Here is a 17,157-nt window from a genome sequence, read left to right as displayed (position 1 = left end):
TGCTGTACATCATGTTCGATTATATTCTGTAAACCTAATTTTTGAACTCGATAACTACCGGTAACCCTAATATGTGAACAATATTGATTGCAGAAGTGCGGCCAATGGAAGGCGGGTTTCTTCTGGTGAACAAGGGAATGGCAACTGTCAAAATTCCCCAGCAACCAAGCGTCACCAACCCTGGCAAACCAATACAGCTTCAGTATGATCAAGTCGCAATAGGTTAGTGTTTATGAATCCAGACATATGAAATACAACAATAAGCTGTGATTTACGTTGGCATACAGTTTTATTCAGAGAACATGTTGTTGGTTTATACATCTATTGTGGTGGATTCGGATTGTACGTTAAACCTGGTATTAAATAGTGGTGGTTCTAGGATCTTGCCAAGGGGGTGTCCCCTACTAGGAGAGGGTTTTCCAAAGTCGTTTGGTAAGTTTTAAAATCTATTTTTAAGGTCCACAACTGTGTCCAAAAACCTCTATTACATTTCAATGACGAAATGTGTGTTTAATTTTACGTTCTCAAAGTCCAAAGGGGAAGCGGTTTCGCCCCTATAGCCCCCCTTGGATCCGCCACAAGTGTTTTTTTCATCAGTTCTAAGTCTTATAAGTTTATTTTCTGTTTTTAACAGAACTGTGGTAATAAGTTCCTACAAAACTCATGCAAACATTACCACGAACTACGATGTATCCGAATAACTGTGTGTTACTATGTTTGAATTTTACAGGTATTGCAGTGGATTGTGTCGAAGGTTTGGTGTATTGGAGCGACATTAACGGACAAGTCATCAAGCATTCCTCTCTTAACGGCAAAGATATCACCAACTTTGTCACTGAAGGCAAGTCCAAAAGTTTTAACTAATAGTTTGACTGTATCAGATTGAAAAATGTGTTAAATTTACACTTGTACAGGAAAGATACACAACTAACTCACCTGAATAAAGAGTCCCGATAGTCCCCTTTCAGAAGCAAAATACCAGTTTAATGTGTACTTTCTATGTGTTCTATTGACCTCCTGGGACTCTTTTATTCAGGCGAGTTATTTGTGTATCCTTCCTTCTTCTCCTTAATTATTCCAAAGCCAAGTTGCATTTTCCCTTTAAAAAACTAAATATGAAACAGAAACTTTTAAAGGAAAGTGTAGATGGGAGGAGAGGTTCTGTTGATTTTAAGTTAATAATCATAACTGAAACCATGACATTCTAAGCACTCAAAAATCATCTTGTGTTTATCAGTCACGGCTGGAGGGTTAAAACTGTAAGATGACTTACTTAACCATAACCATCTGGTTACACTAATGTAAGCTTGTCATAGATATGTTCTGTGACTATGTTGTGCATGAAAACAATGTGACTTGTGAATTTTATGTTTTCTCATTACCTTTTAACACAAGGGTTATTTAGTAATTTGACTAATTTCATTGCAGAAATAAGTTCGCCAGAGGGGCTTGCTATTGACTGGATCAGCAGACGACTCTATTGGACTGACTCTGGCAAAGACGTCATCAAGTCAGCTGATCTCAACACAGGGGAGGTTCAAACCCTTATTTCATCCGGCCTTGTCAACCCTCGCGGTATTGCTGTGCATCCTATTTACAGGTAATGTACTCTTGGTTCATTATCAGTGTACAACCTTGAGGAAGCTGTGAAGTGATTTTCTCATGCGAACTTGTCTAAAGAATCAGCCAGTCTTAGTTGATTACAAAGTTTGTCATCACTTAAGATAGACACCCTGGTGTGTATCTGTCATTGATTCAATCTTCTAATATATAAAATTCTCGTGTCACAGTGTTTGTCTGCAAACTCCTCCGGAACGACTTCACCGATCGTTATGAAATTTGGTGTGTAAATTCTGTAGGTATGCGAATCGGACGTAAACTATTTCCCGTTTCGAAATTCTTAAAAGGGCTCCCCGCCCCAGTGGCTCTGGAGTTTCCCATGTTAACCTTATGAGAAATGGAATTAATGAATCTTAACAGCTGTTTCAATTAAACAAGTTGGTTCTGTTCTATGATGTTCAATAGCATTAAAGTTACAAGGATTACCAACAGGGTGCAGCACTATTATTTCTTTTACATTTATGACAACAGCTAATTTGCAACCAAAAGGTGAGTGAGCGTAGCGAACGAACTTCAACCTGGAGGCGAGTTAGCGTAGCGAACGAGCTAACCTGAAGGCAAGTGAGCGCAGCGAACGAGCTCCAACCTAAAGGTGAGTGAGCGTAGCGAACGAGCTCCAACCCAAAGGTGAGTGAGCGTAGCGAACGAACTTCAACCAGGACGTGATTGAGCGATGCGAACGAGATCATCTTGAAAATTAAACGTAACGGTACTTTCTTTCCATCGGTCTGTCTTAGGGGAAACCTATAACTTAGGCGATACGAAGTTCGCCGGGTCAGCTAGTATTTTATAAAATTGTTTAAGTCTTATCAAATCAGATTTAAGTTCTTATCAATTTTTAACAAAAATAATATTAGATTTTTAATATCACACATGTTTAGAGCAAAATGCATGGTCATTTGGAAACATTTTAAAACTGTACGATTTTATTAATTACAAGCTCTGTGGAAAATAGTTGAATAGTTTAATTTCTATAGTATGAAACTTTTATTCAAGATTGATTCAAAATTTAAATGTTTGGGAAGAAACAAATGACATCACCTATCGTTAAAAATCAATTAAGGGGTTTTTTCAGGATTCAATTCTTGCATGTTATGTTTGATATAAAACTGTTTTACTTATTTTTATATATATTTTTAGTGTTTTCTACATGATGTTGTTTGTGCATGTTTTTCTCTTTTATTAACTCAGACTGACTATTGTGCTTCAAGAGGACCCAAGAGTATCGTAATTTGTTGAAGTTTCATGTTATTTTCAGATAGTGTGTTTAATTCAACCATCACAAGAAATAACTTTAAATGTATTTTTCTGTTCAAGGTATAACGTGTGATATCACTAACTATGTGTGCTGACGTTCGGGTGTCCTATACTAAATTAGGTTATCCATTAGTGATTATGTCTCTTAGTGCTACTAAGTGTGACCATATGAGCCTTCAAGTGTCATTTTTGGCCATTTCAGAAAAATCTACTGGTCAGATTGGAACAGAGCGTCCCCGAAGTTAGAGTCAGCAAATCTGGACGGTTCTGGTCGTGAGACGTTGGTCACACGAGACGTCAAACTACCGAACTCTCTCGCCATTGACTGGGCAACTCACGAACTGTGCTGGACTGACGCAGGCACTAAGAAGATAGGTATGCTGCAAACTACACTAAATATAAAATAACCGTTTGGCAATATTATAAAGAAACGAAGTAAATATAAAATAACTCATTGTTGTTACAAAATATTAAAGCAGTATTACTATATGTAAATAAAAATAAATCATGTGGGATCCTGTAAGAGTGAGATTGGAGCTCTATTTGCTGAAACTAATAGAAGGTAATCTACTTAAAGTCGGGACCACAATAGTTTGCAGTTGAAGGAGGAGCCTATTTACCACGTGTATTTAATACCTACAATCTACAAATAAAGAGGGAAAATACAAAATTGGTTGGATTCAAATAGCTAACAACAACATAAAATTATTTATGTGTTGATTTCAGAGTGCCTCAACCTAGATTCTGGCATCAGAAGGACGGTCGTGGCCAACTGTAGCTATCCCTTTGGTTTAGCAATCACAGCTGATAAATATTATTGGACTGACTGGGAAACGTAAGTATTATAGTCTGTATGATGGAACCTATCTCCATACCCTCCGTCTACCCGGGGCTGGCTCAGGCCTTAAATCATCGCCAGGTAGACATAGGGCTGACAACTACATCAATTATACATTATTTAAAAGTTCCACTGCAACATTTTCTGTCACTATCAGTGAAAAAACCAAGTTAATATGGTTTTCCGGGATGTGAACGCTGACCCTGTCCTCAGATGAGAACACAAGAATAGTATACAAAACAAACGCAGCCGGAGCATGAAATAACACAGAGCAGTCATTAACGAACTGTTCAGATCATTATTTTTATTTTTATTTCACTAAAATATATATTGAACAATTTAAGTTCCTTCACCATTAAATAATTTTTGATTTAATTTTTTTTTAGATATTTTTTTATATCCAGGACGGATGCAATGGCTATTATATATTGGGTTTCATAACTTTGTCCTCGTCAATTCACTAATCATTAATCAAAACCAATCATCAATCATTAAATCATTAATGATATATGGTTGCCATAAAAAGGAGAGCTTTAGTGCTTTCAAAAGTAGTATCAAGATTTACAGAGCTTGTTTGTTACAGTCAGAAGGTAGAGAGTGCCTACACATACACCTCCGCACCGGCCGAGTCACTGATTGTCCCTCTCGGAGGAGCTGGTAAACTCTACGGCATCGCAGCCATTGCAGACTCTTGCCCTCGCATCTAGTTCCTCGCCTCGTAGTGCCTTATTTATTGTCCGTAGGTTAACTTTGTAAAGTAATGTGAGTATTTTCTTCGTTTTGTATTTTATTTCATTCCTGTTGATCACAAGACTCGAAATATATTTCTTTATTTACGGCATGTTTTTGATTGACCTCAAAATTTGTTTAGGTATTTTTTATTTTTTTTATTAGTAACTGAGTAAATATGATCTAAAAAATATCATTTGACAAAGTCAATTCATTCACCAATGTGCGAGTAAATGAAACAATTGCTAAACTTAAGAATAATTTATTGAAAAACACTTCATTAATTAAGATAACTACTGTTGAGAAGCTTTTAAAACTCAGTGAAATTGTTCTAAGGCAAATTATTTCTAATTTGAAGACAAGATATTTTTGCTAGAAGACTGGCTAGGGCTATGGTTTGAACAGCTTGGAGAGCATAGGTTTGAACTTATTAATTTTTATCTGTAGTCTGATAAAAACTACCTGAAAGACAAGATAATAAATACTTTATCATTGTTATGTGGCTGATTCCATTACAGTAGACTATCAGTAATCCGGCAGATAAAGGACCATAATACTACAGGATTAGTGAAAATGCTGGATTACTGGAATGTCATTAATAAAAATACAGTACTTAGTTTATTACCTAAAAAAATAGTTTTATTACCTAATATATTGATATAGTAGGGATGTGTCGATTCTTGATACTACCGACACTTGAACATTGGTATTGGTATCGAGAATTGACCATCAAAAGTCTATTCCAATACCAATACAAAACATGTCTGCAAAAATCACGCGGTCGGAAAACGTTATTGAGATGATGCGCATGACGACAATGACTTTTCCATGGCTGTGGGAGAAGATGATAATGTCTTAAGCGGCTGCGGTAGATGATCAGAGTTTTGTCGCTATTGTGGAAGACAATGATGAAGTTTATGTTACCGCAAAGCTCCTAAATACAGTCTACTAGACACAGTGAATTAAACTGTTACGCAATAATGTGTCTTAACTGGAATGCCCCACCACACCCGTCAAAATACCACAGACTACTGGAGTGGCGCAGTGCCGTATTATAAAGTACTGTATCCTGTTTAATGGTAACAAAAAACAGTTGAAAATGTTACTGTGGAGCTTAGTCACCACGACCATTCAAATGTCCCGTTTAGTTAGCTATCTCCAGTCCAGGAGCGCTCGCGCATGCGCAGGAGCAGGTGAGTGAAGTGACCAAAGGAAGTCCCTGTCTTGCTTCCAACGGACAATATGGGTCTCTAAATTGGTGGGAAATGGGGGAGGCGACCCCCCTTGAGGTATTGTGTCGTAGAATAGTAATAATTAATTATATGTAATTTCAGATCATGTAGTCAAATTCCCTATCTCATTTATTCCGTCATTTGTTATTCATCATTCATTCAAAATATGTTAATTCACGTTATGTCCAGTTGACTTATTTATTAATATTCCATATGTTGAACAATTAAGATATTTCTGTGTTATAAATGCTATAATTAATCAAAGTATGCCACATTACGAACATATAAACAGTTTACTCAGGAATATTAACTTTAAACTTAATATCAAAAACAAAAAGTCATTATAATTATTTTATACACCCAAATTCTTAAAAAAATGCTCCAACAAAAACAAATTCAAAATTTACAGAGAGCTAATGACCACAACTCAAAACTATATAATACCCTACCGCAGATCACCCTCAAAAAATAAATTAGCCACATAGAAGTTTGTCAATAGACTATTATCAATGCCTTATCTGAAGATTACCAGGAGGAGGTAAATACACTAAAATACATTGAAGTGTCTAAAGGGTACAGACATTTAATTAGATAAACAAATTAAAAACACAAAGATAGAAATACCCACACAAACAAAATATCAAACAATACAATATATAAATCTTTTGAGTTTTGAATGTACCTAAATAGCACATTGTGGAGATAAACATTAAAATAATGTTGTATTAACGTTCAGGACTAATAATAAACTTTATCTGTATTTAAAAACAATAAAAAATCTCCTATAAAGAACTGAAGGATCCTTCAAAAACCATTTTAAATTACTGTATTCTTTTACAACTTACTTCCAAGAGGGAATTTTTATTATAAAAATAAAATAATGTACATTTGTGTATTGATTATTTTATTAGTATTGTAACTTACTCTATGACAAATCACTAGAAAATTGGTGTAATGTGATGATTGTGAGTAAATAATATTAGATAAATACGATGGTTTTGTAAGTATAATATTTAACTATGGAGAGTGTAGAACAAACCACTAAGCAACTATTGCATATGATGATATATGATTTTTTTTTCATCCAGACTCATGAGCTAGTTTCTCTTGTTTGATATGAGTATAGACATCGTAATAGGTTGGCGGAACAATTGTGTCACAAAGTTTGCAAATGAATCCACATGTAGCGTCTTTGAAAATCATGTCAGCTCTCATTTTGCTTGGAAGTAATTCCTGTAAATCCTCTAGAGTTATTTCAAAAATTACATCTTTGCCTTTAAGGTATTTGGACTTGTTTTGTTTATGCATTTTTGAACTGATGTGCCTTTCCAGATAAAACTTGGAAGGCAAAACCACCCAAGAACATAAGGAGCACACAACATATCCTGGGAGTTTTCCAACAAAAATATACTTTACATCTTTTACAAACTCCCTATCAAGCTCATCAATTAGTTTCCTGAACTTATACAAAATACGTTCACTAACACAGTCAAAGTAAAGTTTTTCCCCTTTCACACGTCTCTGTCTTCTATTTAAATGCCCTTTACATCTCAAATGATTTTCTAAACGATGTACATTATCAGAAACTGCTAAATTGCAGAGAGTACATTTGACAAAATCAATAGCAGGACCTATTTGGATATCATGTATCTCCTCTTTGAACGATGCAGGTAGAGCCTTAAAGAAAGTTGCAAGTTTTAAATCAAAGTCTTTTTTCACTTCAGGGAAATTTGGCAACTTTTCCACATGATTTGGGTCGTTTAAGTGGACAAACAAGTTATATGTCAACTGTTTGGAGTTAGGAGAGTTGAAAATCAGGACATTGCAAATAGTGCAATAGAAATTGCTCCCATTACTGCTTGAGACGATATATTGTTTATCTGTTTTTACAACTTTCAGTGTTTTAAGAATGGAATCGTACATCTCAATATCTACCGAATAGTCATTTTCATTTTCATCTTCTTGAGACTTGTCGGTCAAATGTGTTAAAGCTTTATCCATTTTCTCTAAAATAGCTACAACGGAAACTTTCGGTTGAGTTTTAGTCAAGGTTTGTGTTTCTGTAGTGTCCGAACACTTATTATCTGTGGTAAGTGTGTTTGCGGAACTAGTGTTCATACTTCCAGCAAGATATGATTCGTACCTTTTCTTGTGATACTTGTCTTCTACATGAGCTATGATAGAAGATTTAAAAACGTTCAAATTCTTCTGAAACTGTACACCAATATTACAAAGAACACACATATATTTTGTGCTATTGCCTTTTCTTGTCCAAAATGACGCATTTGCTTTTATAAGTGCATTTCCTTCTGATATTTGATCATACAAAGAGTCAAAGTCTGCTTTACCTGCTGATTGTTTCTTATTTTTGCCACTCGAGTGAACCTCTTCACCTGAAAGCAAACAGAGGTGTGTTATCAGACATAATTGAATTCAATACTATGAAAGAAGAACATCAGTTATAATCTTACCAAAAGCTCTGAGTGAGCTATGCTTGACCAATGCTAATTAAAAAACAAAAATTTGTAAATTCCAGTGTTCAATCAAGATAGGCATTATAATTAAACAGGCAGAACAGCTTATAATTTTGTAGGCAAACACTTTGAACGTGACGGGCTATTAACAACATTTCAATAGTGGAAACCCTACTATTAGTAAAAATAAAGTATGGAACAATTAACAACAGATTTAAAAGAAAGTTTTTTAAACTTGCTGTACCACTCCGGGTGCATTAGAGATTATAATTCCCTTTTCCATTTTACAGCATTTAATAGCTGAGTTTGATACTAATTACGTATTGAAATGTTGACCTAGGATAAAACATCCCTGCCGCAGCAAATAGAATGATTGGATTTCCGATCAGAAATAGATTCTTAAGCTTGGGATTTATTCCTCATCTAAATAACATTAGGTAAGTAGGGCCTGTACTATAAAAACTTAGGTTTGCTTCTACAAGGAATGTGTCATCAGTGGCAGTTCCAAGGGGGGCTATAGGGTAGGGGCTGAAGCCCTCTCCCCATTGGACCCTGAAAATGTAAATTTAAATATACATTTTGATTTTATCCTAAAAACGAACTGTAACTGAGGTTTTTGGACACACTTGGAAACATTGCAAATGGCTTTAAAAAGTCGCCAAACGGCTTTGAAAATAGTGAATTCACAAATTCAACCCGAATCCCCTCCTGGTAAGTGGGTGTGCTTTTAAACAACCCTTGACAAGATCTTAGAACCGCCACTGTGTGTCATAGTGTGTGTTTTTTTTCAAAATATTAATAGCATGGTATGAAAAAAACTAAATTACCAAATATGAAAATATATCATAAATAAGTAAGTAAGCTAACCCCCTCTGTATCTTTTTCGGCTGGATGCCAAATTTCATATTTAAATAATATATGTTTGAACTAACTATTTTTGATAGTTCACATGTTATGGCCTTAAGAAAGGGAATGGAACTGACTAACTTAGGTAAGTTACTGTAATTAATATTGTTCAATAAACCAATAAAAAACAGCTAACGATCTCTTGCTGTAAATACTAATTTTGATTTTCAGAGAGAAAAAGGTAGCCAATTAGCAAAAAAAGCCAGAGGGAAAAACAATATAGAAACACCAATTTTATCAAGTGGGCAATTTTTGTGGTCTTTAACGTAAAAGAGGTTTGCTCCATAAGTTCTATAGTCCGTGAGGCTGGCAAAGGACTCTAAGGGATTACAGCCCTCACACACACAGAGCAGGGCCGTATTTCTAAATAGGCTAAGTAGGCTGCAGCCTAGAGCGGCAAAATTTAGGGGCGGCAGATTTAAAAAATTAAAATATTTTTTTTTACATGCAATATTATTTTCCTTACAAATTCAAGTATACATGTCATTTAAATAAAGCTTTTAGAATATTCATACATTCTTATTTTCTATTTCGACATACGTATTATTACACAATATAATATGTACAATCGCATTGCGCCAACACGCAGCGAGCGGCGATCTGGTGTAGGCAACACTGGAAGCTGGCGACTCTCAGGCGGGCTGCAGCTGGTGGATGTACGACCCAACGTACGACCAGGAGCGGCAGCCACGACGCCGACGTGACAGCCGACAGCCCCCTCCCCACCACTGACACTTACACTACCATACAGTCAGTCCGTGGTACAAGAAAGCCTTTTAAATACTGTATACACAATAAATTAGTTATCAGTTTTGTTAATCGCTCAATGAAATACTTGTATTGGACTATACACGAAGTTTTTTTGTTGTTGTAAATATTTCAACTAATAAACCAGTGATTCAAATAATTTCGTCAACTTAAATTTCACCTTGCAGAACTATCTAAATTTAATTTAACAATTTTCCAGTATTAAAAGATATTCAATAGCACAGAAATGTATACATTTCTTATATAAAAGAATGATCTCAAATGTATTTTATTTGACGTAACATTAACATTATAAATCCAAAAATTTATGATACATGTTATTTTGTATAGTATACAGGTGGAGTTGATTGGTATGATTGAGTGGAATGATTATATAGTAATAGTATTCGTAGGTTATATTTTATGTTTGCACGTGTATTTTCGATCGCCGACTACCGAGCGGTACTGTGCAGATTGCAGAACGGCAAAAATTAGTCTGTGCGCATGAATAACCAAATATTACCACGAGGTAGAGTGGGGGTAATTTTCCTATAAATATGTTTTCAGCAGTAAATATATACATATATATGGGGCGGCATGAGGACTTGTAGCCTACAGGCGGCATAAAGATAAATCCGGCCCTGACACAAAGACACACCGTACACACACACATGGGTCACTCGCCGTGGGGTAGGTAGGGCCCTGCTGGTGAGTGCGTGTGCGTTGGTGGAAGGGACGTTAATCCCTTAGAGTCCTTCGCCTACCTCACGGACAATAAGTTAGGGGGGGGGGGGGGACTTCTAAAGAATGCCCATGAGAAAAAATTGTTTTTCCCTTTTATTTTTTTTTAAGTAGCTTACCTAAGTTAAGCGAAACTAAACAATTACCAGTAGGCCCCCCTAACCTACAAAAACGTTAGGTAGCGTTATGTTTAAAGGTACTATCCCACAGAATATAAATCTAAAGTATTAAAACAAATTATCAGTTTATGATAATACTTACTTTTGGCTGCCATTTTAACCCAGTGAAGGCAGGTTAATATTATTCCATATTATTATTCTTGTGCTATTGAAAATCGGCTTGTAAACTTATATTCATCTGGAAAACATTAATTAAGTTACATCAATGTAATTAATCCTAAGGTAAAGCTATTGCACAATTCCTTAGATAACACAAGACAAGACACAATCAAATCTTAACTTATCCATTTACACTTTATGTAACTTAATCAATCCCAACTCAAATCTATATAGGCTATCTACAATTCGGCTTATACTGTAGGCCTACATCATATTTGTTTATATAACCATTGACTATTAACTTAATATATTGTACAGTAAACCTTCCATAGTTTGACTCTCGATAGTTCGACACTCCTTGTAGTTCGACACGGGTGATATTTAATTTAATTTTATTTTATTTTATTTTACATTTCAACGGACAACTCCATTTTTTTCAGTTTTGAACAATAAGAAAGAACTCAAGATACTGACGAATATGCATATAAATGTTTAACCAAAATAAATAAGCCTAAATATGGCTAAATACTAAGTATATAATGGATACTATTGTGATGTAAGCTGACTTAAACATTAATTTGCAATTTATTGTTGACTTGAGACTAATGAACAGTGAAATTGTAAAGCTTTTTAGTATTTAGGCCTTATTAATTTGGGTGATTTATATTTAGGCCTAAAACTTGTGTTATTACATTCCTGTATCTATACTTATTTAATACGCAAGCAGGTTTTTTGTGACAATTACTCCTCCAAAACAACTGAACCAATTGACATGTTTATGGTGTCATTGGAAAGAGCGTAACGTGAAGTTGTGCAGGAAACTTTCTTTTTAAGGAAATAATTAGAGAGTGAGGCCCTGGGGCCCTTTAAAGTTTTGTATTTATCCATAAGATTAACATGGGAAACAAAATTTGTTATGGAACTCCAGCTGTTGTCAGAAATTAAGAGTGAAATATTTATTGATGGTAGGCCTATCCATGGCGGTGGGGCACACGGGAGGGACTAAGGCTAACATATCTTGTAGTGTCAGCGTTCGCCGCTAGGACTGCTAGAAAAAATTTAAATTAATTTTTAATTTTTTGTTATAAAATTAACTTTGTAATTATTAAATTAAAATTACAAAATAAATTTTTAATTTTTAAAATTAAATTGTCATAACATAACCTAACCAACCAGACTTGCTGATAATATAAAAACTATATAAGATAAAAATCTAATTAATAATAACTTATAATTTTTAATTAATTATAAAATTAATTTTAAAATTTAGTATTATAAAATTAAACTGTCATAACCTAACCTAACCAACCAAACTTGCTGATATGAAAAATTTGTTGATAAAAAGTTAGTGTCACCGGCGGGTTTCGAACCCCGTACCTCCTGAACATCAATCCGAAACGCTACCAACTATGCCACGAACGCCGCTGAAATCACATCGTTTCGTTACGGTAATCGTGTCGCCTCAAGAGAAGACATTAACCACTAGAGATATGACGTCACTACACCTTTAGCCTTAGTCCCTTCCGTGTGCCCATTCCCTATCCATGGTAACAAAGAACAAACCCACAACATTTAAAAATGTAAACAAGCAGAACTAACTGTCAAATTAATTTTGATTTCACAATTCTACACAGCTGGTTCAAACATATTAAATACTGCATGATTATTAGAACAGGAACGGTAGGGATCATAAACATTAATCAAATATGTCACTCGCCCGAATCATTTTTGTCTATGCCCGAATGTTTAACATTGATTAAATGGAACTGTCAAACTATATGTTAAAGTCATTAGTATGGAATTCTTTCAACATCATTTGTTGATCGAGTTAGTTTCAATATTTTTGAACTGCTGTAATAATATTTTACAGGAAATAATTGTTAGATAAATTTATGGATATAAGTAATAATTCAGATTTTTCAATCTTTGCTGTTATTAAAATTGTGTATCCGCAGCAAACCTTCAGACTAAGCGAATTTCCATTTACCGGGCTTAATTAATACAAAGATTAATATTCCCTTAAAATTGTCATTTTTTTCCTATTTAAATAACATTAAGTTAATTTTAATATGAGGACTTAGGTTTGCTGCTACAGGGATGGTAGGTGTGTTTTTGTTGAAATGTTGATAGCTAAGTATGATTGTTAGTTATTGGATTGGTTTGCAAATCCTGTAATACTTTACAATTGCTCGAATTCGAGCAACATGTACACTAGTATTAACTTAAACTCCATTTACTCCCTATAACTTAAGTAGATAACTTACTTAGTAGTAGTAAGTAGTTCAAAATTTCAATAGTTCGACACCCCTTCAAAGTCTACAAAGTGTCGAACTATTGAGGTTCTACTGTATTGTTAAATGAAATTCCAAACTGTTAGGTAAGTTTAGGCCTAATCCACAGAGCTGACACCTCATAAATGAACATAAATTATAGACATGTTAAGTTATCTGTGTCTAGCCTGACTGTAGCGGTGTAGCCATGCTATAAGTTATTGTGTGCATTTTTGCAATGTCAAATGACAAAAAAAATGATTCAGATTCTGTTTTGTTATGATAATATTATAAGTTAACAAAAAATAAAGTACATAGGCTGATAACCTATCATAGTTTTTACAGTTACTCACCTTTGTAAAACTTCATTCAGAATATCCTCAATAAATCGGTCAATCATAATCTACGTTCTCTCGTTTATTAAAATTGAAGAAGGCAACTGAAAAACTTGTCAACGATTCCTGGCTAAGCTAAGCTACAATTTACTTGCGTATAACTCCACACTTGCTCCTGCTGAGTCCTGTTTAGCCCCTGCCCTACAAACAACAGTTCGAGTTCACTCACACACAAACTACAAACACAAACACAAACAAGCTGGTTGGTTTGGTTTGGTAAAGTACCGTAGTACGCTAGGTAGGTACCAGCTTGTCAAGTTACAAACCAGCTAGAGTCGAGGTCGAGGCTCGAAGGAAGACAACTCCAACATCAGTTCTGCCAACTGCCAGTGTAAATCGAGGATATTCCCATTAGTTATAAAAAATCCTTTAAAATAAAATTACAACATTTTACTGAAATTACTACCATGCCATTAAAACGCCAGATGTATACATTGTGTATACACTTTCAAACATTTACTTAACACAAACATACACTTCTTTATAAGAATCAAGATACAAATAAAAAATACTATATTCCTGGAAAGCTTATTAGATACAAATTTCAGTTATGACCCTATATCTGTATTGGTAGCAGTGAACAGAGCGGTTGAACCTCAAAGGTCATGTGGATGTGGTCATTGTTCGGTATGTAGTAGCAAAGATTACAAATGCTAGCATATGTAATCTTTGGTAGTAGCAAAAACGTGATTAGTCTAATATGGTAGTAGAGTAGGATGACTTCCTGTTTTGGTTAAGACTACGGCCGTCTCTTTATAGAAATGCCAAGTAACAGCTCCTATTACTTTTAACGTAACGGTTGTGATATATCGCTCATTACTTATTACCAAAGCTGCGTTGTTGACCAGCATAGCTGGATAAACTGTGTATTTAAAAAAAATATATAAATATCAATTATTTACAACAACAAAATAAAACTTGTATCTTTCAAGAAAATCAATTTGAAAGTTTCAAAAATAAAAATAAAAACTTGGCGGGTGACTACGGAGGTGATTGTGCACTCTACCATTTGTCATCAAAATACTCTCTCACGGAGTAGTATCATTGACTAGTCAATGGTAGTATGCTCCTTGAAGAAGCCTATCTCGTACAACCCTGGCAAACTTTTTTTCCGGAAGACTGCTAGCTGTCTTCACGCTAACTGTACCCGTGCCGGATAGCTATTCCTATTACCTTGGAACGAATTCATTGGTAAATGATGTGTTAAAATCTCGCTGATTATTCGAAGGTACTAACATAAATATGTTAATTCAGTATGTTTTATCATAGATAAAACATACTCCCTTAGTTTTATCTATGGCACTAATTAATCGTGTATACTCCGTTCACAACAATTTGGAAGAAATAATCTACCCCCATCGCTTGATCTTACCTTTAAAATAATAGCTCAACAGCTGAGTTTTGCTAAAATGTCAATCAGCTGTGGTTTGCAACAAAAGGTAGTAAGTTCCCATTTAAACCACCTAAATCTTGTTTACGGAGCTACGACGGCGCTGAAGGGCCACCAACTATAAAAAAAATATTTTTCTTAATCTCTGAGAAAAAACTTAGAATTCTGAGTTTAAAGTCAGAATATAACAAGTGGGCGTTCCACTCTGAGATTAAAGTCAGAATTCAACTAGTGGGCGTTCCCCTCTGAGATTAAAGTCAGAATTTAACAAGTGGGCGTTCCTCTCGGTGAAAGGAGTTATAATTCTGAGATTAAAGTCAGAATTGAATTGTGGGCGTTCATCTCTGAGATTAACGTAAGAATGCGGCCACCAATGCGGCCGTGCTACTATACTCTACTGTACTCTTCTCACGGCCACCTTTAACTCCAGCCGCGGCCTGGTAGAATTGGCAACGTTGCAAGTAGAAGAACACAGTAGAATAGACAACAGAAATGATATTTATATTATTTCTTTTGTCTAAGATAGTAGGGATGATAGCATCGATATGCTGATAATATCGTTGCAATAAGAGAGGAACGCCAACAGTTCAATTCTGACTTAAGAGTTGAATGCCCACTACTTACTATATATCAAGTAGTAATAACTTAGTAGTGGGCATTCAACTCTTAAGTCAGAATTGAACTGTTGGCGTTCCTCTCTTATTGCAACGATATTATCAGCATATCGATGCTATCATCCCTACTATCTTAGACAAAAGAAATAATATAAATATCATTTCTGTTGTCTATTCTACTGTGTTCTTCTACTTGCAACGTTGCCAATTCTACCAGGCCGCGGCTGGAGTTAAAGGTGGCCGTGAGAAGAGTACAGTAGAGTATAGTAGCACGGCCGCATTGGTGGCCGCATTCTTACGTTAATCTCAGAGATGAACGCCCACAATTCAATTCTGACTTTAATCTCAGAATTATAACTCCTTTCACCGAGAGGAACGCCCACTTGTTAAATTCTGACTTTAATCTCAGAGGGGAACGCCCACTAGTTGAATTCTGACTTTAATCTCAGAGTGGAACGCCCACTTGTTATATTCTGACTTTAAACTCAGAATTCTAAGTTTTTTCTCAGAGATTAAGAAAAATATTTTTTTTATAGTTGGTGGCCCTTCAGCGCCGTCGTAGCTCCGTAAACAAGATTTAGGTGGTTTAAATGGGAACTTACTACCTTTTGTTGCAAACCACAGCTGATTGACATTTTAGCAAAACTCAGCTGTTGAGCTATTATTTTAAAGGTAAGATCAAGCGATGGGGGTAGATTATTTCTTCCAAATTGTTGTGAACGGAGTATACACGATTAATTAGTGCCATAGATAAAACTAAGGGAGTATGTTTTATCTATGATAAAACATACTGAATTAACATATTTATGTTAGTACCTTCGAATAATCAGCGAGATTTTAACACATCATTTACCAATGAATTCGTTCCAAGGTAATAGGAATAGCTATCCGGCACGGGTACAGTTAGCGTGAAGACAGCTAGCAGTCTTCCGGAAAAAAAGTTTGCCAGGGTTGTACGAGATAGGCTTCTTCAAGGAGCATACTACCATTGACTAGTCAATGATACTACTCCGTGAGAGAGTATTTTGATGACAAATGGTAGAGTGCACAATCACCTCCGTAGTCACCCGCCAAGTTTTTATTTTTATTTTTGAAACTTTCAAATTGATTTTCTTGAAAGATACAAGTTTTATTTTGTTGTTGTAAATAATTGATATTTATATATTTTTTTTAAATACACAGTTTATCCAGCTATGCTGGTCAACAACGCAGCTTTGGTAATAAGTAATGAGCGATATATCACAACCGTTACGTTAAAAGTAATAGGAGCTGTTACTTGGCATTTCTATAAAGAGACGGCCGTAGTCTTAACCAAAACAGGAAGTCATCCTACTCTACTACCATATTAGACTAATCCATATAAGTAGTTATATTCTGACTTTTTTCCCAGAGAGGAACGCCCACAATTCAATTCTGACTTTAATCTCAGAATTCTAACTCCTTTCACAGAGAGGAATGCCCACTTGTTAAATTCTGACTTTAATCTCAGAGGGGAACGCCCACTAGTTGAATTCTGACTTTAATCTCAGAGTGGAACGCCCACATGTTATATTCTGACTTTAAACTCAGAATTCTAAGTTTTTTCTCAGAGATTAAGAAAAATATTTTTTTATAGTTGGTGGCCCTTCAGTGCCGTCATACGGAGCGGACTAATATTTTAATAGTA

At 35.2% G+C, this 17,157-nt stretch overlaps 2 protein-coding genes across 3 annotated transcripts in view; one reads left to right on the top strand and one right to left on the bottom strand.

Moving 5' to 3' along the window:
• Positions 1-4,551, top strand: part of LOC128986180 (nidogen) — a 44,847-nt gene extending 40,296 nt beyond the window's left edge. For both annotated transcript variants that reach the window (XM_054406374.1, XM_054406376.1), the window contains 6 exons: positions 94-222; positions 731-841; positions 1,429-1,600; positions 3,080-3,252; positions 3,604-3,712; positions 4,299-4,551. In XM_054406374.1, the coding sequence (XP_054262349.1) occupies positions 94-222; positions 731-841; positions 1,429-1,600; positions 3,080-3,252; positions 3,604-3,712; positions 4,299-4,422 (818 nt within the window). In that variant the 3' untranslated portion in view covers positions 4,423-4,551. The remainder of the gene's footprint in view (positions 1-93; positions 223-730; positions 842-1,428; positions 1,601-3,079; positions 3,253-3,603; positions 3,713-4,298) is intronic.
• A 1,551-nt stretch (positions 4,552-6,102) lies between these two features.
• On the bottom strand, positions 6,103-13,613 carry LOC128986398 (uncharacterized). Its single transcript, XM_054406754.1, has 3 exons — positions 13,446-13,613; positions 10,806-10,901; positions 6,103-8,069 (listed from the first exon to the last, which is right to left on the bottom strand). Exons 2-3 carry the CDS (start codon positions 10,816-10,818, stop codon positions 6,757-6,759), a joined length of 1,326 nt encoding a protein of 441 aa, XP_054262729.1. The 5' UTR covers positions 10,819-10,901; positions 13,446-13,613; the 3' UTR covers positions 6,103-6,756.
• Positions 13,614-17,157: the final 3,544 nt, after the last annotated feature.

The sequence above is a fragment of the Macrosteles quadrilineatus genome, unplaced genomic scaffold (genome assembly GCF_028750875.1).
Source record: "Macrosteles quadrilineatus isolate MER2022 unplaced genomic scaffold, UCM_ALF_1.0 Scaffold_2__2_contigs__length_208266976, whole genome shotgun sequence".
NCBI classification, from domain to species: Eukaryota; Metazoa; Arthropoda; class Insecta; order Hemiptera; family Cicadellidae; genus Macrosteles; species Macrosteles quadrilineatus.
The sequence above is the reverse complement of the archived record's forward strand: the minus strand, read 5'-3'. Positions and strand labels throughout refer to the sequence as shown.